General features: G+C 39.2%; 1 protein-coding gene across 4 annotated transcripts in view; it reads right to left on the bottom strand.

Annotated features, from left to right (window-relative positions):
* LOC132392730 (diacylglycerol kinase beta) overlaps nucleotides 1–23926 on the bottom strand; it is a 521872-nt gene that overhangs the window by 370022 nt on the left and 127924 nt on the right. For 3 of the 4 annotated variants that reach the window (XM_059967021.1, XM_059967020.1, XM_059967019.1), the window contains one exon: nucleotides 1546–1711. The exons of the other annotated variant lie outside the window; for it this stretch is intronic. In XM_059967021.1, the coding sequence (XP_059823004.1) occupies nucleotides 1546–1711 (166 nt within the window). The remainder of the gene's footprint in view (nucleotides 1–1545; nucleotides 1712–23926) is intronic. 4 annotated transcript variants of the gene reach the window in all.

Below are 23926 nucleotides of genomic sequence, written 5' to 3' on the forward strand. Positions count from 1 at the left end.
TTGCTGTGGCACTGTACACCACAATGTCCTAAAGGTTCATGAAAGTGTATTGCTATTCAGTGCCAACTCTAATGCATCTCTTGAATAATATCACAGTGACTTCTTTTCAACTATCCAGAAAGCAAAACACAATTCTTAACATTTTGAGAGAGAGTAGAAAAAAAGATCAGAATATACACAAAATGAAGCTAAAGTCATAAACTTCTCAACAAAAGTAAATAATTAAAAAAAAAGATGATGGAACCAGAATGGAGCCAGAACTTTGTAAAGGGAAATTACACAAGCATTTGTGGGAAATTCATTTATAAGGGCCACAGAGAAAGCTTCGGGCAACAGGATAAAATGCATTGACCTTTAAGATGTTGTTATTGGATCAATTGGCTAAACTGACATTCTTCACCATAATAATTCTAAGATTAAACTCCTTCACATATTAAAATATTAATAAATTACAATGCACAGATATAAAATGTTAATTTTAGCTTCAGATAAAGATGGCTAAACAGTATTTACAGCAGAATTATCTCACAAACCAAATTACTTGCAAATACCTTACATTCTCATCAGATCATTGATTTGAAAATTACACTAGAGAAAGCTGCAAATCTGCCCACAGCTCCACAAGAGAAGTGTGGGACTGCAGAGAGTAATTTCTGTATTTCAGTGTTTAATGTGCTGTATCTAATATAGAGGCTGTTAGTTCCACAATGCAAGAATGTTGAGTGCTGCTAAATGATCATCCCAAGAGGATGGCTTTCCAATCAGTGTTTAGAGTATTGTAATACTGAGTGGATGGACAATGAAGGGAGGATGTCCAATGTCTGCAGGTATACACATCAGCAGCAAAGAGGATAAATCTTTCCATTCTGTTTCAGTTTTATTCTCCCACTAACTATTGTTCATTCCTTTACCAACTATTTTTAACAACTTTACTTTCCGTCCATCCTATCTCACATGAGTTATCCTCACTAAAAATAATTTTTGTGTAGAATTCTTTTCCTGACCTGTTTCTAATATTCATTTTGGGAGAGTAACATAGAATACTAACATAGAAACTAACATAGAATAGCACTTTTGCAGTCCACTGATTAAGTCAAGATGGAAATGTTGAATTGTTACACCAAAGAAATATTCTAGTCAGTCTTTATATTTATGTCAAACATGGTGGAGTTGTTCTGAAAAGGAGCAAGTAATGGCAAATGTCAGTTTTTTTTTAATTAAATTAAGATTAATTCTTTACTCTGTTGTTTGCTATTTTCCAGACAAAGGATCTGGTCTTTTCAATATCAGGCAGGTTCTATACCTACCTGGTAGAATGCACTCTGAAGTAAATTTGTAATTGTATCAAAATACTTAAATATAATGATGCACCTCAATGCCACATTCATTACTTTGTCAACATATGCAGATGTGTTTAATGTCATGATCTGCAACTCCTGTTCTTGGGACTTATGTTCCAAGCATTTTTAAGTGTTTCCCATATTCCAATAACCAAATGTACATTTCTCCAAGAGCAATCTGATACCGGATTCACTCTGTCCTTACCTAATAGATTAAACTGTGAATTACTTGAGTTCTGCTTCTGGGACTCCGGTGAATTTTGGCATGTCTTCCTTTTAAATGACATGAATAAGTGCTCACAGAGTTCTTCTGGGATTTCCACCTCCAGATATGTCTTCATGAATAATCTGAAACCTTCGTAATCTATAGGCTGGTGACAAGGAAAAATGGTATTTAAGCAGACATACAAAGCTAACAATTTATTTTATATTATATAAACTATTGAATGGTAGGTCACAAGTTAAATTGAATTAAAAAAAAACAAAGAAGAATAGCTACGTTCCTGTCATCTGCTTTAATGAATCATTATTTTAAGAAGAATGTTGAAGAAAGTCAGGCTGTAGTCTACTCATGTGATTTTCATTTCCTTGTGATACTTAGTATTCTATATTATCATTCTGCATATGCAGATCCCTTCAGGAAAATACTCAGTCATGATCATAAAATCAAAGCTGACATGATGCCACAAATAATTGGTACGTGCAGCACACAGAAGGGGTAGAAGGAAAATAGAAAGCCATGATCTGGCATTGACTGCTAAATCTGCTACATAATTTATATTAAAGGGATCTATTATTATCACAAGTAAACTTTTTGTCCTGATAATTATTTTATCATGATAGAATGTATTAATATAAACTGCATACTTACTGCCAACTCATTAAACTGAGTATCAGTTAGACCATATGCCACAGAATTAAACACACCAAAAAGCCCAACATTTAATGAGCATCGATATTTCATGCAATGCTAAATAATGCATGCAGCTTTCAGAACTTGGCACAGCTATCGTTAACCATGATTACAACTGTTGTCATTAAAAAAAATAAATAATTCCTTTAAAATAGAACACATGATTGGAAAACAATATAGGGAAAAAATGCCAAATTTGAAAGCAAGTTTGATGTTCCTTTATATTAATGCAAATGGTGCATGATATTCTATTATATTGCAAAATCTAATTAAATTAAAGATAGCAAAATTGAAATTGATTAGTTGATACTTCAGAAGGAATAGTGGATTCCATTGCAGCTATCTAGAAGTACACCAATGAAACAAAGTCTGTGACAACAATCAATTTTTACGTTTTATAGAATGTCGAACAGTACAGCACAGTAAAGGTTCTTAGGCCCAAAATCCTGAGCCAACCTTTTAAGCTACTCCAAGACTGATAATCTTACCCACCCCTCCCACATAGCCCTCCAATTTTCTTTCATCCATATGCCCCTCTAAGAGTCTCTTAAATGCCCATAATTTCTATGCCTCTACAACCAGTCCGCAGCATGTTAAACACATACATTACTCTCCGTGGAAATGAAACTTCTGCTAATATCTCCCCCATAATTTCTTCTAATCACTTTAAAATTATGCCCTCTTATATTACCCATGAATAATGCTAGAGGGCATAAATCTTGGGCATAATTTGTTCAATCTATTTTTGTGTTTGCATTTTCTCTTAAAGGATCTTGCCCACATTAGAGGTTAATTTAGAAATGGAAGTAGCCCTCGTTAATATAAGTAACCCACAGAAGAGGCGGAGCGGAGTGATGATGGCGCTAAATGACGACTCCTTTGCTTGCATCTTCAGAAACAGCTCTATTTCCATCTTTAATATCTTAATTTTCCCTTTCAGGGTTATTTTGAAGACCCTGACCTGGAGCTGCACACTGACTTTGGTTCCTTGTGGGAATGGGACCCGTTCTCAGGGTTTCATAACCGGCTGTTGTCTGGCATGCCAAGGGCTCGGCCTACGAGTCTGGCTCAGATTTGGAAACTTAGGATCTCAGGGCTCTGGAGATGGGCGGAAAGAGGGTCGGTGTCACAGCAGGAGACCCATGTGCCATCGTGGGACTCAGAATATCTACGGCTGTGTGCCCGGAGATCTGAGATCTTTGAGATCTTCTGGCACAGAGCTCGAAAAAAAGCAACATAATGGACTTCTAACATCATAAACCATCAAATTGTTTGTTACGTCTCCCCACCCACTGGGAAAATGGAGACACCTCCTTCTTCCTCATTAGGGAGAGAGAGAGCCTGTGGTATGTTGTATTCCAGGTGAAACGCGAAGTCTTTGGGGTAACTGTAAGTCTGTGTCTTTGCTACTGCATTGCTCACACTTGAGTGATCGGTGGCTGGAGCCAGTGGGGACAAGGGGGTATTGTTGCTTACTGCCAATTACACTCAGAAGGAAGAAGTGCTAGGGGGGAATTTGGGGTTCTAACATTTAACTGTTGTTCATTCTTTGGGGCACGCCTCTGTTTTCATGGATGGTTGTGAAGAGAAAGCATTTCAAGATATATATTGTATACATTTCTCTGACATTAAATTGGATCTTTGAACCTTTGATTAGTTATTTCTCAGAGCTGCTTAATTATAAGAAGCAACCATAGCAAAATCCATTTTTGCCTGATTTTCTGACAGATTCCACAAGAGAGGACTACTTCACAATAAGGTGACAGATAAGTTTATCTTCTCTTGTTGTTAAATTATAGAAAAGTGACTTGATAGCAATCTCCAACACGAGCAAATCTGTAGATGTTGTAAATCCAAAATAACACTCACAAAATGGAGGAACTCAGCAGGCTAACCAGCATCTATGGTAAAGAGTAAACAGTTGATGTTCTGGGCCAAGACCCTTCATGAGAAATAGAAGCCTGATAGCAACCTCCTTCTGGTCAAGACTGGAACAAGAACCTTTGACCTAACCCTACCCCATCCACATACCTTGTACCTTTCCAAATGTCTTTTATATGTTGTAATCATACCCACCTCTACCATTTTCTCTGGCATTCAGAATATTAAATGACAAATATTCATATGCTGAACCATTTATTCAATAGCAGGGATACATCTTTAAAGATGTGTTAATATAGGAGACAGACAACCTTTCCTGATCTCATCATGAAGATGTTAATGAGGGCCAATTAACATGAGCATTCATTCAATGTCTTCCGTTGTGTAGTTAAAATGGTACAGATATAGAATCATTCTGAGACACATTTAATTGTTTTTCATTAATGTTTAGTGCTTAAATGTAGCATGTAATAAATGGCAGGAGCAGTAAGGCTGTTAGTGGTTGCCTTTTTTTTTTAGGTAAACTAAGCAGCTAACTTTGCCCTTTCGTGTGCCATTAAACATGGAAATTCAGGATATCTCTGTCAATACCTTTGCAAGGGTCTCCACAATCACAAGCATGTAATACAGTGAAGTTGGTTTTCTTAACTTGTTAGCAATACTTGGGACTTGCCAGTTCAAATGCGGCTAGTTTTTTTAATGGAATGACATGTCTTAACAATTGAGGCATGGGAAATGTGCTTGTACAAGTTTGGCATCTTAGTTCTGAAAACTATAGTTACAATGGTCATCTTTTCAGGTGTTTCCTCTTTCTTTCCCTCTTATTATGTCTACTGTATATAACTTTACATTGAATTGAATATTGCAGTTCACACTTCCTAGTTTAGACTCTGAATGTCTAAAGAATTCTCCAACCTGACTGCAAACGTATCCTTTTTGCCTTTTTCATACAGGTGTCATTTCTTCTTTTGAGAAAACCTTCCTGATTTGGCTCTCTAGAAATGGAAAGTTGTGATGCAGGGCCCACAGGATGTTCTAGGCAAGTGTTAATTGCAATACATGGCAAGTACTGATGTTTACCATTGAACTAAATCAGGGCCAGTTTTGTTTACAGACATCTAACAAATTCAAATACTTTGCAGACACTAGAGACTAAAAGTTCAAAGTAAATTTATTATCAAAGTACATGTATGCCAACCCTGGGATTCATGATCTTGCAGGCATTCACTATAGATACAAAGGAACACTACAGGATCAATGAAAACCACACACAGGTTGGACAAATAATGCATGTACAACAGACAGCAAATTGTGGAAATATGAAATATAATAATCTGGAGCAAACTGCAGGAAGAACTCTGTGGCTGAAGCAGAGGGCTTGAAATGTTGACCTTCTATCTGCCTCCACAGATGCTGCTTGACCTGCTGGGTTCCTCCAAACATTTCAAGTCAAGTTTACTGTCATTTAACTATATACATGTATAGCATCAAAGAAGATGTTTCTCTGGACAAGGTGCAAAGCACAGTAATACACATAACACACGATCTCCAGATCAATTACACATAAAGAAACAAAGTGAGTAAATTAAATATGGTAAGGTACAGAATGGATTAACTGATGACACTTTGAATGTGAAGCAGCAGAGGATGCTGGATGGATGAGTGGGGATCTTTAATAGCACTAAGGGCCCTGTGTACACAGCACTCCTGATAAATGACCCTGATGGATGGTAGGGTGACCCCTACGATCCTCTCAGCTGCTCTCATTTAGTAGGGACTTCCAGTCCAATGCTAGGTTGCTCCCTTACCAGACAGAGTTGCAACTTGTCAGGACTCTCTCAAGGGTGCTCCTGTAAAATTAATTTAAGATGAGGGGTGGGGGAGCATCACTTGCCTCAATCTCCTTAGGAAGTGGCGGTTCTGCTGTGCCTTCTTATTCAGGGATCAGGTTAATATCTTATTCAGATATTAAGGGATCAGGTGAGGTCATCCATGAGGTGAATTCCCAGGAACTTGGCATACTTAACTCTCTCTAGAGTTCTCTTGCATACTGATATAATTAGAAACATAAGAGGCTAACAGATTTAACAACATATGCTATATAAACTCACTCCTGAAGAACTAGCTTACAATTTTATGAGGAAAATACATTCCAATTTACACTCTGCGTGGACACATTCACTCAGTAAGTAATGCACGCTCATCAAACTGAGCAAAGCCTTTCTACCTTTTCAACCATCACACAAAATGACCCTACCAGAAAACTTTGCAGAGGGAAGTTAGGAAGGAGCTGAAATGACACCAGGAACAGATCAAAACAACAACTGAGGGAAAAATCATCTTCTGGTTTTCAAAATTAAATTAATATTGAGATTTTTGGATGTATCAGAAGTGTTGTAACTGCCAGATCATCGATTAATGATGCACAAAGAAATTAGGAATACAAAGTAAAACATCACAGAGCCAGACACAGAGCTGAAGGCTTGAGGGACGAAGGAAAGGCCTTTCTGCAAACCATGGCATTTAATGGTGAGGGGCAAGAATTTTGATTGGAAGATACTTATGTGTGTTTACTGATGATGCTGCTACTAAAACTTTGAAAATGTAAATCAAAGAAAGAATTCCAGATAATATATTAAATGTTGAAGCTGACGCAGAGATAGCTAAAACCATATTTCCAGAACCTAAGAGGTGCACTACATTAAGTCACACACATTAGGACCGTTAAGCCCCAGAGGAAGTCATATCGTTGAAATGGACAGCACAGAAACAAGCCTTTACGACCCACTTTGCCCATGTCAACCATGATACCCAATCTCACCTACCAACATGAGATCCAGATCACCCTTAACCTTTTCTATCCAAGCAGTTGTCTGAACACCTTTTAAACACATTAGCTGTATTGTCTATACCATTGTCTATACTCAGTCAGCTTGTTACAGATATTCAACACCATCTACATGAAAAACATTTCTCTCAAAGCTCTAATTTTCTCCCCTCTTACTTCAAGCCTATAAATTCCACTGTACTGGAAAAACAACTATATATAACCATATAACAATTACAGCATGGAAACAGGCCATCTTGGCCCTTCTAGTCCGTGCAGAATGCTTACTCTCACCCAGTCCCACCTATCTGCACTCAGCCCACAACCCTCTATTCCTTTCCTGTCCATACATCTACCCAATTTTTTTTTAAAATGACAAAATCGAATCTGCCTCTACCACTTCTACTGGAAGCTCGTTCCACCCAGCTACCACTCTCTGAGTAAAGACATTCCCCCTCATGTTACCCCTAAACTTTTGCCCCTTAACTCATGTCCTCTTGTTTGAATCTCCCCTACTCTCAATGGAAAAAGCCTATCCACATCAACTTTATCTATCCCCCTCATAATTTTAAATACCTCTATAAAGTCCCCCCTGAACCTTCTATGCTCCAAAGAATAAAGACCTAACTTGTTCAACCTTTCTCTGTAACTTAGTTGCTGAAACCCAGGTAAAAGTCTAGTAAATCTCCTCTCAACTCTCTCTTTTTTGTTGACATATTTCCTATAATTCGGTGACCAGAACTGTACACAATACTCCAAATTCAGCCATACCAATGCCTTGTACAATTTTAACATTACATCCCAACTCCTATACTCAATGCTCTGACTTATAAAGGCCAGCATACCAAAAGCTTTCTTCACCACCCTATTCACATGAGATTCCACCTTCAGGGAACTATGCACCATTATTCCTAGATCACTCTGTTCTACTGCATTCCTCAATGCCCTACCATTTACCATGTATGTCCTATTTTGATTAGTCCTACCAAAATGTAGCACCTCACACTTATCAGCATTAAACTCCATCTGCCATCTTTCAGCCCACTCTTCTAAATGGCCTAAATCTCTCTGCAAACTTTGGAAACCTACTTCATTATCCACAACACCACCTATCTTAGTGTCATGTGCATACTTACTAATCCAATTTACCACCCCATCATCCAGATGTTGGGGTGAATAGTTGATCCAGATCAACTACTGGATCTATGTCCCTTAGATTTCAGAGGCCTTTGTACAATCATGCTCAGTCACCTATATTGCAGTGTGAGCAAACCCAGCTTATTTAATCTCTCCTTATGACTACAAACCTCCATTCAAGTCAACATCCCAGTGAATCTCTTCTGCACCCTTTCTCATGCTACCAACATCTTAGTAAATTGGTTTATTATTGTAACTATGCCGATCTGTATGTATGCATCCATACAGACCACTTTATCACATGTGCAATAAAGCAGTACAATGGAAGAGAAGTAACAGAATGCAGAACATACTGCTGCAGTTACAGAGAGAGTGGAGGAGGGAGACAAAATGGTGCGAGGCTAAACAAGTTAGATTGCAAAGTCAAGAATCCACGTTAATGAACAGGAGGTCCTTCAATAGTCTTAAATAGCTGGATGGAAGCTATCCTTGAGCCTGATGATACCGGATTTCAGGCTTTTGTATCTTCTGCCGAACAGGAGAGGGGAGAAGAGAGAAGAGCCAGGGTGGGTGGGGGCTTTTCTGAAGCACTGAGAAGTGTAGACAGAGTCCACAGAAGGGAGGCAGTGATGTACCTGGAGAGAATGCTTTGTACAATGCATCTATAACAACTGGTGAGAGTCAAAGACCATATGCCGTATTTCTTCAGCACGGGTGTCGGTGAGTATCCTTGGCCACAGCTTCTACGGTTGGTCCAGGACAGGCTGTTGGTGAGGTTCACTCATGAGCTTAAAGCTCTCAATCCTCTCAACCTCAGTGCCACTGATGTAAACAGAAGGATGTGCACCACATCCCTTTCTTGAAGCCAATGATCAGCTCTTTTGTTTTGTTGGCACCATGTCACAAGGCTTTCTATCTCCTTCCTGTACTCTGACTCATCATCATTTGAGATACAGCCCATCCTCTGCAAACTTGTAGATGGAGTTAGAGCGGAGTTGGTCTTGCAATATTGACTGTAAAGGGAGTAAAGTAAAGGGCTAAGGACGCAGTGTCATAGGGACCAGTGTTGAGGATAATTGTGGTAGTGTTGCTCCCTGTCCTTATTGATTGCAGTCTGTTGGTCAGGAAGTTGAGGATCCAGTTGCAAAGGGAGGTGATGAGTATAAGAGTTGGGATGTCATCATGCAGTTGTACAAACCTTTGGTCTGTCTGCATCTGGCGTATTGCGCGCCGTCTGGCCACCACATTACAGGAAGGATGCGATAACATTAGCAAAGGTACAGAAGAGATTCACCACTACGTTGCTGGAATGGAAGGCTGTAGTTTTAGGGGGAAATTAGGTAGGCTGGATTATTCTCACTGGAACGTAGGAGGGTGAGTGGTGACTTTGTAAATGTTTATAAAACTTGAGCAGCATAGATAAGGTAGATGGTCTTTTTCCTATGGTAAGGAGGTCTAAACCTGGAGTATTTGCATTTAAAATGATATGTGAAAAATATAATGTGAAAAATCAGGGATAAGTTTTTTACTCAGAGAGTGGTGATTGCATGGAATGGGCTGCCGGCAACGATGGTGGAGGCGGATACAATAGGGTCTTTTAAGAGACTTTTGGTTAGGTACATGGAGCTTAGAAAAATAGAGGGCTATGGGTAAGCCTAGTAATTTCTAGGGTAGGAAAATGTTTGGCACAACCATGTGGGCTGAAGGGCCTGTATTGTGCTGTAGGGTTTCTATGTTTCTATAAAGGACATCTGAGGGGCAAACTTTTCCACATAGAGGCTGATGGAACAAGCTGCCAGAAATGGTAGAGGTAGATACAACTACAATGTTTAAAGGGCACATGGACAGGCACTTGGATAGGAAAGATGCAGTGCGATATAGCCTAAAGTGGACAAATTGGACTAATGTAGAAAGGCATTGCGGCCATCATTAACAAGACAGGCCTGTGTCAGCATTGAACAATTCTCTGACTCTGTAACAATAGCCTTTTCCATATGGGCACAGGAAGACTTGCCACAGAGAATCCACTCATCAATTTCCTCTGTTCTCACCAACAATTATAGAAAGCTCATGCAACTCTGATAAACAAAGGTTGGAGATGAGCTCATAGCGCCCTCTGCTGACTGCAAAATCCACCCCAATACAGTCCCTCCATCCAAAAGGACAAGTGCATTAAACTTGTATGCTACTAAACCAAACTGCTTCTGGTTTTTGTTTTGTTTCCCAACAGTAAAACATTAAATTATTTCAAAGGAAGATGCATGAAGTCTGAAATATCATTTATTCTAATTAACTGCAAAACATTTCAGAATCCTATTTAATATCACTGACATATATTTGTTAACTTTATGACAATACAATGAAACAAATAATAAATAAATATAGGGCAAAATCTGAATCACACACATATTTTATATGTGTATATATATATATAGTTAAGTTAAAATAATAGTGCAAAATAACAGAAATAAAAAAGTAGTAAGGTAGTGTTCATGAGTTCAATGTCAGATGGCAGAGAGGAAGAAGCTGAATAGCAGGGGCGTTTGTATTTCCTTCCCAGTGGTAACAGTGTGAAGAGGGCCTGGATCTGTAAATGATGGATGCTGCCTTCCTAAGGCACCACTCCTCAAAGATATCTTGGATACTAGAGGCTGGTACCCATGATAGAGCTGACAAATTTTTAGAAGTTTTTGCATCTCATTTCGATCTTGTACAGTAGCCCCAACACCGGATGCTGATGCAGCCGGTTAGTATGTTCTCCACTGTACTTTTGAAGAAGCTTGAGTGTTTTAGCTGAAAACCAAATCTCCTCAATCTCCTAATGAAATATAGCTGATGTTTTACCTTCTTTATAGCATCAATATGTTGCATCCGGGTTAGGTTGTCAGATATTGACACACAGGAACTTGAAATTACTCACTCTCTCCACTTCTGATCCCTCTATGAGGATTGGCTTGTGTTCCCTCATCTTACACTTCCTGAAGTCCGCAATCAGCTCTTTGGTCTTGCTGATGCTGAATGCAAGGTTGTTTCAGTGACACCACTCAACTAGCTGGTTTGTCTCGGTCCTGTATGCCCTTTCATCACTATCTGAAACACAGTCATAGGTGTAGAGAGAGTAGAGCAGTGGGCGAAACACACATCCCTATGAAACACCAGTGTTAACTGTCAGTGAGGTGGAGATGTTATTTCCAATACACACAGATTGTGGTCTTCTGGTTAAGAAGTTGAGGACCCAGCTGCAGCGGTAGGTGCAGGGGACTACTTTCTGTAGCTTTTCGATCAGGACTGTAGGAATAATAGTCATAAATGCGGATCCACAGCAAATAAACAACTTCCTGACAGGGAGATTTGCATTGTCTTGATGATTCAAGGCTATGTGGAGAGCCACTGAGATCACATCTGCTGTAGACCTATTGTGGCGATAGGCAAATTGCGGTGGTTCCATGACCTTGCTGAGACAGGTGTTGATTCTGGCCATGACCAACCTCTCAAAGCATTTCACCACCATAGTTGTACTTGTTTTTGAGGCAGGCTAAAAACTATAGTGACAGAGCTAGAGGCGGGGAGATATAGATAGTTACTCTGAAAGAGGTGACATTGTCAAAATAGGCCAACAGTCACATCTATGATGTGATCATTCTAATAAACCTTAAAAAAAAGATCTACTTTTCAACCAAATGAAGACAACTTCGAAGTGGAAAAGAAAAGTTAAGGTTGTGATGATGAAATGAATGGCATTGATTGCACAAATGTGACAGCTTTTCACCTTTCATGTAATTCAATAATCCTAATAATAATAATAATAGTTTATAGTGTTATGCATCATAAAAAGAGTATTTAACCCAATCATTTTCAAGTTAAGACAATATTCTAGTGTAGATGTAAAATGTTTCTACAGATACAATGATAAACTCAGATATTCAGATTTCAGTGCAGGACCAGATATATTTAACAAAAGATATTGCATAATTACATACCATTTCTTTGTTAAATGTTTAAGTGTAAATACTTTTCTTCAATAAAGTTACAATTCATGATTAACAGAAACACCTTGAACAAAAGTAAATTTGGTATTGGGTCTTTAGTGCTTTCGCAATGATGCCTCTGTATAGTGATAGAGTTTGCTTTGTAGTGACAGTGCACCTCTTACACTAAGGCATTTGTACCTGGATAGCCATTACCATCCAGTGCAATTTGGAGCAAGAGGTATCCTTGGTGGATACGTGATGGCAAAATGAGCCGTTCGAAAATTGAAGTGTACAGTATTGCAGCATGGGTGTGAATGAAACTACCATATTATTTGTTGCAATTCCAACTAACCTTCCTGTGCCACAGAACAATCTCATGATTTCTTAAAGGGAGGTAATGGATGTTTTTAGCAGCTAGAATCAATATCATTCAGGAACATCCGGTTAATGGAATTATTAAGGTTGACTAGTTTTAATTCAGAGTGAAAAAAATACATTCAAACCACAATCACAAGTTATCTTATTTTGACAAAGCACAGATATTCAATTTATATGTATATTTCCACAAAAAAATAAAATTCATAATTCATAACAATCAGATAAAAAGGATAAACAATTTTGAACACATGCAATACTAAATAAAACTATGCCACGGTCATGCTTTTTCAAAAAATAATAGAACATATTTTATTCAGATTGTATGTCAAAAATTCAGTTATGCACTTTGCCGTCTCCTTTCCAGAGACAGAAGAATTGAAAACCCTGCAATTGTAGTTCTAGTTCACAATGGAAACACAGCTAGAGTTGAGCTATTCTGCAGATTTTTCATTAAATTCAAATAGAATTACTTTCTTTCACAATGGCTCTTTAGTACAAATTGCTTCATTAACAGTAGAATGGTACAGGGATTGCAAATAATGACATATCCTTCCCTGCTCCTTGAAAATTCTCAAAATATGTTGAGCCATTGAATAAAAGGTGAATGATAAAATGCAGGCAGAAAGCAGAGGATAAAGCAAAAATATTGTAACATGCTTACTTGCTTTAGAATATCTTGCTTCTGCAGAGTTGTGTGAATTGAAGGACAGACAAAAAAGAGAGAAAGAAAGGAAGGAAGAAATAAGTTATTGAACAGTAATAGAAAGATATGCCAAAGAATAGAAAGAGTGCATATTTTTGATATTTTTTTCTGATTCTACATTATTACATTGTGCATCTTACAGGTTTGTAGGAAGTTTTGTAATTTGCATTTGATTAAGAGATGTATATTTTCATAACTCTGATGCTTTACCTACTCTTAAATGGACACTCTCATCTAGAATCATTTTGAAGGACATAATTTTAATATAGTTATTAATTTATTAACATTAACTTATTGTCATACCAACAATATAGCATAAGGTCCTTCTGGCTTTCTTCCTCTTGAAACACAAACAATTTAACCATGTTTTCTGTTCACGCTTCTCTGGAAAACAATACCTAAATATCAGATCAACACCACAGGTGACAGAGTGCTTGGCAGGTAAGAGACAGAGATGGGCATACTGTACTGGCACTTGAGTTGAGAGAGTCTAGGGACTGGGAAGGAATCAATTGTGCAAGTGTTGTGGGGATGTGGTTGGGGTCTCACTGGCACTGGGGAGATGGAAAGAGGAGTGGATGGTTGGCCTGATGATGCCAAGATGGGGGATTAGGTCCAGCTTGCCCTTGTATTGAAGTCCATTGACGTTGCTTGGCATATTCTGAGGAGATAGGGGAGGGACATCAGGGAGTTAGGAGGTACGTGCCTCTACTTCCTTAGGAGTTTATGGTGATTCGGCATGGCATCTAAAACTTTGACAAACTTCAATAGATGTATAGTGGGGAGCATATTGACTGGCTTCATCATGGCCTGGCATGGAAACACCAACGCCCTTGATGAAAAACCTTACAAAAGGTAGTGGTTTCCCAGTCCATCACGGGTAAAGCCCTCCCAACCACTGAGCACATCTACATGAAACGCTGTTACAGGAAAGCAGCAACCATCATCAGGGCCCTCCACCACCCAGGATATGCTCATTCTCGCTGCTGTCATCAGAAAGAAGGTACAAAAACCTCAGGATTTGCATTACCAGGTTCAGGAACAGTTACCACCCCTCAACCTTCTGGCTATTAAACCAAAGGGGATAACTTCATTCAATTTCACTTGCCCCATCCTTGAAATGTTCCCATAACAAATGGTCTAATTTTCAAGGACTCTCCATCTCATGCTCTCAATCTTTATAATTTATTAACATTGTTGTCATCTGCACTCTGGTTGAGACCTAACTGGGCAGTCTTCATTGATTCTGTTATAGTTATTCTATGGATTTACTGAGTATGCAACAAGGAAACGAATCTCAGGGTTGTATATGGTGACATATGTACTTTGATAAGACATTTACTTTGAACTTTGAAAGTTAAGCCTAACAGATGATGGAAAGAGGGCTAAGGATGGAGGAGGAATCAGTCAGTGCTTGTAGAGAATGGGTGAGGGAACAACCTAGAACACATAAGGTTCAGTTGGAGTAAGAAGAACTGAAGCCTAATTGGTTTTTAATGAAGTCTGATAATCCTGGTAGAATCATAGAGAACTACAGCACAGAAACAAGCCCTTTGGACCATATTGTCCGTGCTGAATTTTCTAGTCCCATCCGCCCACTCCTGACCCATAGCCCTCTATACCACTCCCATCTATGAACTTTCCCAAGTTTCTCTTCAATGCTGAAATTCAACCCGCAGTCACCACTACTGATGACAGCTCATTTCACATTCTCACCACCCTCTGAGTGGTTTTCCCTCATCTCCTTAAATATCTCACCGTTTGCCCTTATGTATGGCTTTTAGTTCTAGTCTCACCCAACCTCAGTTACCCTATCTATACCCCTCAATTTCATATACCTCAATCAAATCTTCCCTCATTCTCCTACACTCCAGGGAATAACTTCTTAACCTAGGCAGCCCTTCCCTATAAGTCTGGTCCTCAAGTCCAGGCAAGATCCTTGTAAATTTTTCAAAATCATTACCTTTACCATTCTTGCATACTTGTAATTTGTCTGCAAATTTGCTTCAACTTGTTCTATCTAATTAATGGCAACAGAAGAGGCTTTGTAATGTGATTCTGTTCAAATGGAAAGGTTCCAATTACACGAGTTCCAAAACATCAACTCAAGTAAAACTAATGCTTTTAAAAGCAGTTAAAGAGCCAATGCTTTTTCTCAGCATTCTCATCTTTTTTTTCCCAAGATGACAACTCAACAAATTAGTCGAGGAAAAGTGAACTGCAGTATACAGAGCTAAATACTAACATGCCAGTAATATGAAATGAAAGCACTAGAAATGCACAGTAAATTAGACAACATCTACACAAAGAGAAAAAGACAATTCAAAAACCAGAGAACAATCTGCAGATGCTGGAAATCCAAGCAACATACACAAAATGCTGGAGAAATTCAGCTGGTCAGGCAGCATCTACGGAAAAGAGTACAATCGACATTTCAGGCCAACACTCTTCATCAGGACTGGAGAAGAAAAAGATGAGAAGTCAGAAGGAGGGGCAGTAGGTGAAACCAGGAGAGGTGGAGAGGGTAGAAAAAGAAAATTAACGTTTCAAGTCATCAGCTTTTGGAACACTTCACTGATGAAAGATCACTGATCCTGAACATAAGTTGTTTATAGATATAGATGCAATAAAAATATTTTGTCTTTCCTAAAGAAAGAGTTTCTAGCACCCACTGCAAGTGTAAGTACAGCTAAGGCCCACAAAGGAGTGACATGGTGCTCATCAATCATCATTGACATGCGCGTTCTGAACTTGATTGTTTCCATCTTTCACTCTCCAGGAATAACTTGAAAAAAGAATTTAGCCCCCACAACTAATTTCACATTTTACTATCTCATTTTCTAAATTTAAAATATATTGAAGTAGATTTTTTTAAGCTAATCTTCAAAACATTGTGCATCATGTTAAGTAAAAATTCCAAATCAACAATTTACTCAAAATTAAAAACCAAAATGATGAGGCTGAAAAAGTATTCATCCTCTTTACAATTACTATGCTAACTTCCTTCAGTAGCAATATAGTATCTTAACAAATCACCCAAATTTTTGATATAGAAAATTAGAGGATCACCTGTTTTCAATGAATTCATTAGAATACTATAAGTACCCACTCTCTCTGTAAGATCCAACACTATGGTAGATTTTCAACAGATCAAACTAAAATTAAGACAGCATTTAAAGAAAGTCAGGGAAATGATAATAGAGAAGCACAAACCTGGGGAAGGGTACAAAACCATTTCAAAAGGACTCAGAATTTAGTGCAGTCTATCGTGAAACTGAATAGACCTCCGACCTCAGTGGAACCCATCATGAAAAAGAGGAAAAAATATGAAATCACAGGCACCTTTGCCTAGGTCAGGCTCCCCTCTAAACTTAGTCACTGGAGAAGAATGGCACTTCTAAGAGAGTCTACTGTGACACCAACAGTCACGCTAAGTGAGCTGTAGAAATCAGTGGCTATAACTGGAGATAAAGTTCATGGCTCCAGAATCTCTCAGGCCTTGCACAAAAAGAATATTTATGGAAAAGTGTCAAGGAAGAAGACATGGCTAAAAAAAGCATTTCTTTTCCTGTAAAGATTTTGTAAAAAGTGTCATTTAGAAGATTATATCAAGATGCAGAAGGAGGTCTTAGATGAGACGAAAGTGGAAATTTTTGGCTTTAACACTAAGTGATACGTCTGGCATAAATCCAATACTGGTCATCAGCCAGGTAGCACCATTGCAACTGTAAAGTATGGTGGAGGTAGCATCATGCTATGGGGATGCTTTTTCAACAGCAGGGACTGGAAACCTGGGTAGAATTGATGTGAAGATGAATGCTGCTAAATACAGAGAGATCATGCAAAAGATTCTGCTAACCTCTGCCAGAAAATTTAAACTGGGGAGGAAGTTCTTCTCTCAGCAGTTCAACAACCCAAAGCACTCTGCTAGAACAACTATGCACTTTAAATGAAGAAAAGTGATGTCCTTGAGTGGCCCAGTCAGAGTCCTGATCTTAACCCAATCAAACATCTCTGGCAAGACCTCATGACTGCTGTCCATCGCTGCTCCCCAACTAACCTGGCACAGATTGAGCAATTTCACAAGTAGGAACAAGCTATCTTGCTCAATCACGTTGTGCAAAGCTAATGGAAACTTATCCAAAAAGTATACTGGCTGTAATAGCTGCGAGAGGTGGTTCAACTAAGTACTGAGCAAAGGGGGATGAATTCTTTTGAACTGCTGACATATCAGTTTTTGAATTTTTAGTTTATCATGCTTTACAATTTCCCTGTTTTTTGGACTCTACTGTGAAAAAAGTAGCATGCGATTCACAAATAAAACTTCTGTTAAATTGATCAAAATCTTTGGTTGTAATACTCTTTTACTGCATGTGAACAAAGTGTTGGGGCCCGAATACTTTTTCAAGGCACTGCAACAAGAGCCTACCAGTAAAGTTGAGGGAGAAAATAGTTAGGTAAACATCTCCATGTTCTGTTCAACATTGTATTTTGATTACTTAAGATGAAGAACAATAGTATTTTTCAAATTTAAGAGCTGCCTTTTAATGTAACATTCTGACATTCAAAACAATAGCAAAATTAAAGTTCAAAATAAATTTTATTATCAAAGTACATATACATCACTATATACAACCCTGAGATTCATCTCCTTACGGACATACTCAATGAATCTATAGAATAATAACCTTAACAGAATCAATGAAAGACAACAAATTGTGCAAATACAAAAAGCAATAATAATAAATAAACAATAAATATCAAGAATATGAGATGAAGAATGTTTGAAAGTGAGTCCATTGGTTGTGGGAACATTTCAAGTCAAGTCAAGTCAAGTCACTTTTTATTGTCATTTCGACCATAACTGCTGGTACAGTACATAGTAAAAATGAGAATGGTTTTTCAGGACCATGGTGTACATGAGACAGTACAAAAACTAGACTGAACTACGTAAAAAAACGCAGAAAAAAAACTATACTAGACTACAGACCTACCCAGGACTGCATAAAGTGCACAAAACAGTGCAGGCATTACAATAAATAATATACAAGGCAATAAGGCTTGGTGTCAGTCCAGGCTCTGGGTACTGAGGAGTCTGATAGCTTGGGGGAAGAAACTGTTACATAGTCTGGTTGGGAGAGCACTAATGCTTCGGTGCCTTTTCCCAGACAGCAGAAGGGAGAAGAGTTTGTATGATGGGTGCATGGGGTCCTTCATAATGCTGTTTGCTTTGCGGATGCAGCGTGTAGTGTAAATGTCCGTAATGGCAGAAAGGGTGACCCCGATGATCTTCTCAGCTGATCTCACTATCCGCTGCAGTGTCTTGCAATCTGAGATGCTGCAATTTCCGAACCAGGCAGCGATGCAGCTGCTCAGGATGCTCTCAATACAACCCCTGTAGAATGTGATGAGGATGGGAGGGTAGGAGATGGACTTTCCTCAGCCTTCGTAGAAAGTAGAGATGCTGCTGGGCTTCCTTTGCTATGGAGCTGGTGTTGAGGGACCAGATAAGATTCTCCGCCAGGTGAACACCAATGAATTTGGTGGTCTTAACAATCTCTACTGAGGAGCTGTCGATGTTTAGCAGGGAGTGGTCGCCCGTGCCCTCCTGAAGTCAACAACCATCTCTTTTGTTTTTTGTTCATATTCAGAGACAGGTTGTTGGCTCTGCACCAGTCCGTTAGCCGCTGCACCTCCTCTCTGTAAGCTGACTCATCGTTCTTGCTGATGAGACCCACCACAGTCATTTCAATGATGGGGCAAGTGAAGTTGAATTAAGTTATTCCCTTTGGTTCAAGAGCCTGATGGTTGAGGGATAGTAACTGTTCCTGAACCTGGTGGTGTGAGTCCTGAAGCTCTTGTATCTGCTTCCTGATGGCAGCAGTGAGATGAAATACGTCCTGGGTGGTGGGAGTCCCTTTTGATAGATGTTGCTTTCCTACGACAGTGTTTCATGCTCAATGGTTGGGAGGGCTTGACCCGTGATGGACTGGGCTGCACCCACTACTTTTTGGAGGATTTTACTTTCAGGGCATTAGTGTCTCCATACCAGGCTGTGATACATCCAGTCAATATACTCTTCACTACACATCCATCGAAGCCTGTTAAAGCTTTAGATGTCATGCTGAATTTCCACAAACTCCTAAAGAAGTAGAGCTGCTACCTTGCTTTCTTCATAATTGTACTCATGTGCTGGGGGCAGTACAGTCCTCCGAAATACTACCACCTCGAATTTAAATCTGCTAACCCTCTCTACCGCTGACCCTCTGATGAGGACCAGCTCATGGACCTCTAGTTTCCTTCTCCTGAAGTCTAATTAACTCCTTGGTCTTGCTGACCTTGAGTGAGATGTTGTTGTTGTGGCACCACTCAGCCAAATTTTCAATCTCCCTCCCATATGCTGATTCTTTGCCACCTTTGATTCAGCCTACAACAGTGGTGGCATCAGCAAACTTGAATATGGCATTGGAGCTGTACTTAGCTGCAAATTCAAAATATACTCAGGAAAAATAAATGCTTCTAATTAATTTTTTAAGAAGTTTTTTTTTCAGATCCTGAAGAAGGATCTCAGTTCAAAACCTCGGCTGTTCGTCCTTTCTATAGATACTGTTTGGCCTGCTGAGTTCCTCCAGCATTTTGTGTGAGTTATTGTTGCAACACGTGGCATTTTGAGCTACTGTTATCTTCCTGCCAGCTTGAACCTGTCTGGCCATTCTCCTCTGATCTCTCTCATTAACAAGGTGTTTTTACCCACAGAACTGCCACTCACTGGAATTTTTTTTGTTTCTCGCACCATTCTCTGTAAACTCTGGAGCAGTTGTGCATAAAAATCCCAAAAGATCAGCAGTTTCTGACATACTCCAACCACCCACTATGGCACCAACAATTATTTCATGGTCAGTCACATAAATCACATTTCCTCCCCATTCTGATGTTTGGTTTGAACAACAACAGAACTTCTTGCCCATGTCTGCATGCTTTTATGTATTGAGATGCTGCCACATGATTGGCTGATTAGATATTTACATTAACTAGGTGTACAGGTTTACCCAATAAGGTGGCCATTGAGTGTATGTATTCTTGTGTTTTTATTACTGGCGATATGTTGCTCAGTGTTCAACGGAATATAGTTTTAACAAGGGTAGAAAAAACAAGAATCACATATTACTTCTACCCAGGTTACAATCGCCCAACTTACGTACAGACTGTACAAGTGAACTAGTGCTTAGGGGACTAGAGGAATGGACTGCCAGCCTCTTTAGGGCTGTAGGCAACCTCTGCCACATGGGAACATGGTTGACAGCTGCATTCCTGACATGAAAACTGCTCAGGTTATGAATAGCTCACAGGAATGTGACACTGCCTTGCAGCCAACATTTGCGAGGAGAGCAGCACTTTCTCTGCAAATGGCAACTGACCTGGCAAGTTTCCACTCATTGCTGCTTGTTACAAAATCCAGCACAGCAGAGTCCATCACATTAAACTTGCAATTATACAGCACCTTTAATGACCTTAGAATGTCCTAGGGTATTTAACAGCCAATTAATTACAGCTATGACTACTTTGTTAGCATAATATAACATGATCGTCACCAGTTGCACACCTCCAAAATGCAGCAGTTCTATCAACATCTTTTTTATCATCAGCCTATGTTTTTAAAACTTATGTAAACTGATAGACAGACATTGATCAGGACATCAAGGATAAATCTCTAAAACCACAGATCTAAAATCCAGAGGATTCTCTCTATCCACAAGTGAATAGATGGCTTTTGGTTTAAGGTCTCATCCACAGACAGTTTCTTCATCACTGAAGCACTCTATCAGCACTGCATTACAGTCTCAGTCCAGATTTCTCTATTCATCTCTAGAATGGAACTTGGACCCAAGAACCTCTAATTACCAAATGGGTGACACCTACAGTAGTGAAGTTGATCAGTTAAATATACCACTGGATACAATCCAAGGACCTTTCACATCCTCAGCAATCCATAGGAGACTTCAGGTTAGGCCAGGATGAGCTAATGAGTACAAATTTACTCCAGAATTATAACTCGCTGATCTCAAAAGACAAAAAGAGAGCAGTTAATTATAGACAATATAGCAATCAGTTTAATGTGGTAATTTTTAAGTCTTCAATAGAAGTCATCCACAAATCTATTCAAAACATGTTCAAGTACTATTCCCATGGTTATTTTCCATATCAGATAAGTAGGTTGTCCCTGTAAGCCTTTGAGAAAGCTTCTTTTAAAGCTTCTTTAGTAAGTATTTGTAGGAGCAAATTGAAAGGCCACATGTTGATATTCAAAATAATTGGTGATTTACTAAAAACTAGTGTGGACGAAGATACCAGACAAAGCTGACCTATTTGGGACTGAATTTGGGCTTTTATATTCTCAGTTGATGAGATTACCAGTAAAACGACATTTTAATTACAGAAGAAAGACTTAAATAATACGACTAGGTCCTGATTACAGACTAAAGTGATTATCCACAGGTCTACAGCAAATCCAACTTTGTACAATGGGTACACGCCAGTGAAGTCCCCGAAACCTGGATGTCATCACTGCTGCATTCCATCTCTCTAACTCCAGGCTTTGTCTGCAGCTCCGTTACCACATTAGTACAATCTATATTGCTATTTCCTAGTCATTGGCTCTTACTAATCCTTCCTCTACATCAGTTCCACCCACCCCCCCCCACCCTTGGTCTAGAATGTCGGATCCCGAACTGTAGTCTGGTTTGGCCTACGAAATGACCATCCCTGTAATGCCAAAGTTTTACCTGCCCACCCCCCCCCCCCCCAATCTGCACACAAAAATAGTGAGTCATTAAATAATCAACTGTACAAACAAGTCGGAACCACCGACTTGATTTGTCTACCGAACAGAAGATCAAAGAGTTAGTTGGAGACAGCTCACCATGGGCTTCATACGCTAGGTTTAAAAAGCAATCACATACTCTAAGGACTTGTCTACTGAATGGTAGATTACTAAATTACTAATTATCCAAGCAAAAGGCAATAAAGCAAAAGGCAAAAAGCATACGGATCTTGCACCTCCAGAAACTGAGGTAGAAGGCGATGAGTTGTACAGCTCTCATTACATGCACATACAGTTAAACTCTTTGAGTGATTATGCAGAAAGTTTTAAGTTAATAACTCATCTCCTTCTACTGTAGACCACGAACTTATCAATCACCCCTGATGAGTTATCTCAGATTTTTGGATTTTTGCCCCATTTAGAAAATAGTCTGCACATTTATTTCTACTATGAAAGTGCACGAATGTGAATTTTTCAACATTGTATTTCATATGCTACACTCCTATCCATTCTCCTAATCTGTCCAAGTCCTTCTGCAGCCTACCTGTTTCTTCAACACTACCTGCCCCTCCACCAATCTTCGTATCATTGGCAAACTTGGCAACAAGCTATCCTTTTCATCATTTAAATCATTGATATACAGCACAACAAGAAGCGGTCCCAACACCGACCCCTACGGAACACCTCTGGTCACTGGCAGCCAACAAGGATCCTATTATTCCCAGTCACTGCTCCTACCAATCAGTCAATGCTCTAACCATACCAGTAACTTTCCTGTAATGCCATGGCTCTTAACTTGGTAAGCAGCCTCATGTGTGGCACCTTGTCAAAGGCCTTCTGGAATTCCAAACATACAACATCCGCAGCATCCCCTTTATCTGTCCTACTTGTAACCTCCTAAAAGAATTCCAACAGGTTTATTAGGCAGGATTTTCCCTTAAGGAAACCATGCTAACTATGTTCTATCTTGTCCTGTGTCTCCAAGTATTCCATAGTCTCATCTTTAACAATTGACTCAATATTGTCCCAACCACTGAAGTCAGGCTAACTGGTCTATAATTTCCTTTCTGCTGCCTTCCTCCTTTCTTTGCAATTTTCCAGTACTCTGGCACCATGCAGAGAATCCAGTGATTTTTGAAAGATCATTAATAATGCCTCCACAATCTCTAATGCTACCTTTTTCAGAACTCTGGGGTTCAGTTCATCTGGCCCACATAACTTGCGTACCTTTAGGTCTTTCAACTTTTTGAGCACCTTCTCCCTTGTATTAGTAACTGCACTCACTTCTCTTCCCTCACAGCCTTCAACATCTGGCACACTGCTACTGTTTTCCACAGTGAAGACTTATGCAAAATACTCATTTAGTTCATCTGCCATTTCCTTGGCCCCCATTCTTACTTCTCCAGCCTCATTTTCTAGCAGTCCTATATCCACTCTCATCTCTCTTATTTATTTAAATATACTTGAAAAAGCTTTTACTATCCATTTTGATAGTGTTTGCTAGCTTGCTTTCATATCTCATCTTTCCTCCTAATGATTCTTTTAGTTGCTCTCTAGGATTTTAAAAACTTCCCAATCCTGTGTTCCTACTATTTTTTGCTTTGCTGTATGCCCTCTCTTTTGCTCTTACATTAGGTTTGACTTCCCCTGTCAGCCACAATTGTACCATTTTGCTACTTGAGATTTCGTCATTTTTGAAATACATATATCCTGTAGCTTCCTCATTGTTCCCAGAAACTCATGCCATTGCAGCTCTACTGTCATCGTTGCCAATTTATTTTGGCCACAGCCTCTCATACCACTGTAATTTCCTTTACTTCATTGAAATACAGCTATGTCAGACTTTACTTTCTCCCTATCAAATTTCAAGTTGAACTCAATCATACAGCGATCACCGTCTCCTAAGGGTTCTTTTACCTTAAGCTCCCTAATCATTTCTGGTCCTTTACATAAAA

This window comes from Hypanus sabinus, chromosome 4 (assembly GCF_030144855.1).
Source record: "Hypanus sabinus isolate sHypSab1 chromosome 4, sHypSab1.hap1, whole genome shotgun sequence".
Taxonomy (NCBI): Eukaryota; Metazoa; Chordata; class Chondrichthyes; order Myliobatiformes; family Dasyatidae; genus Hypanus; species Hypanus sabinus.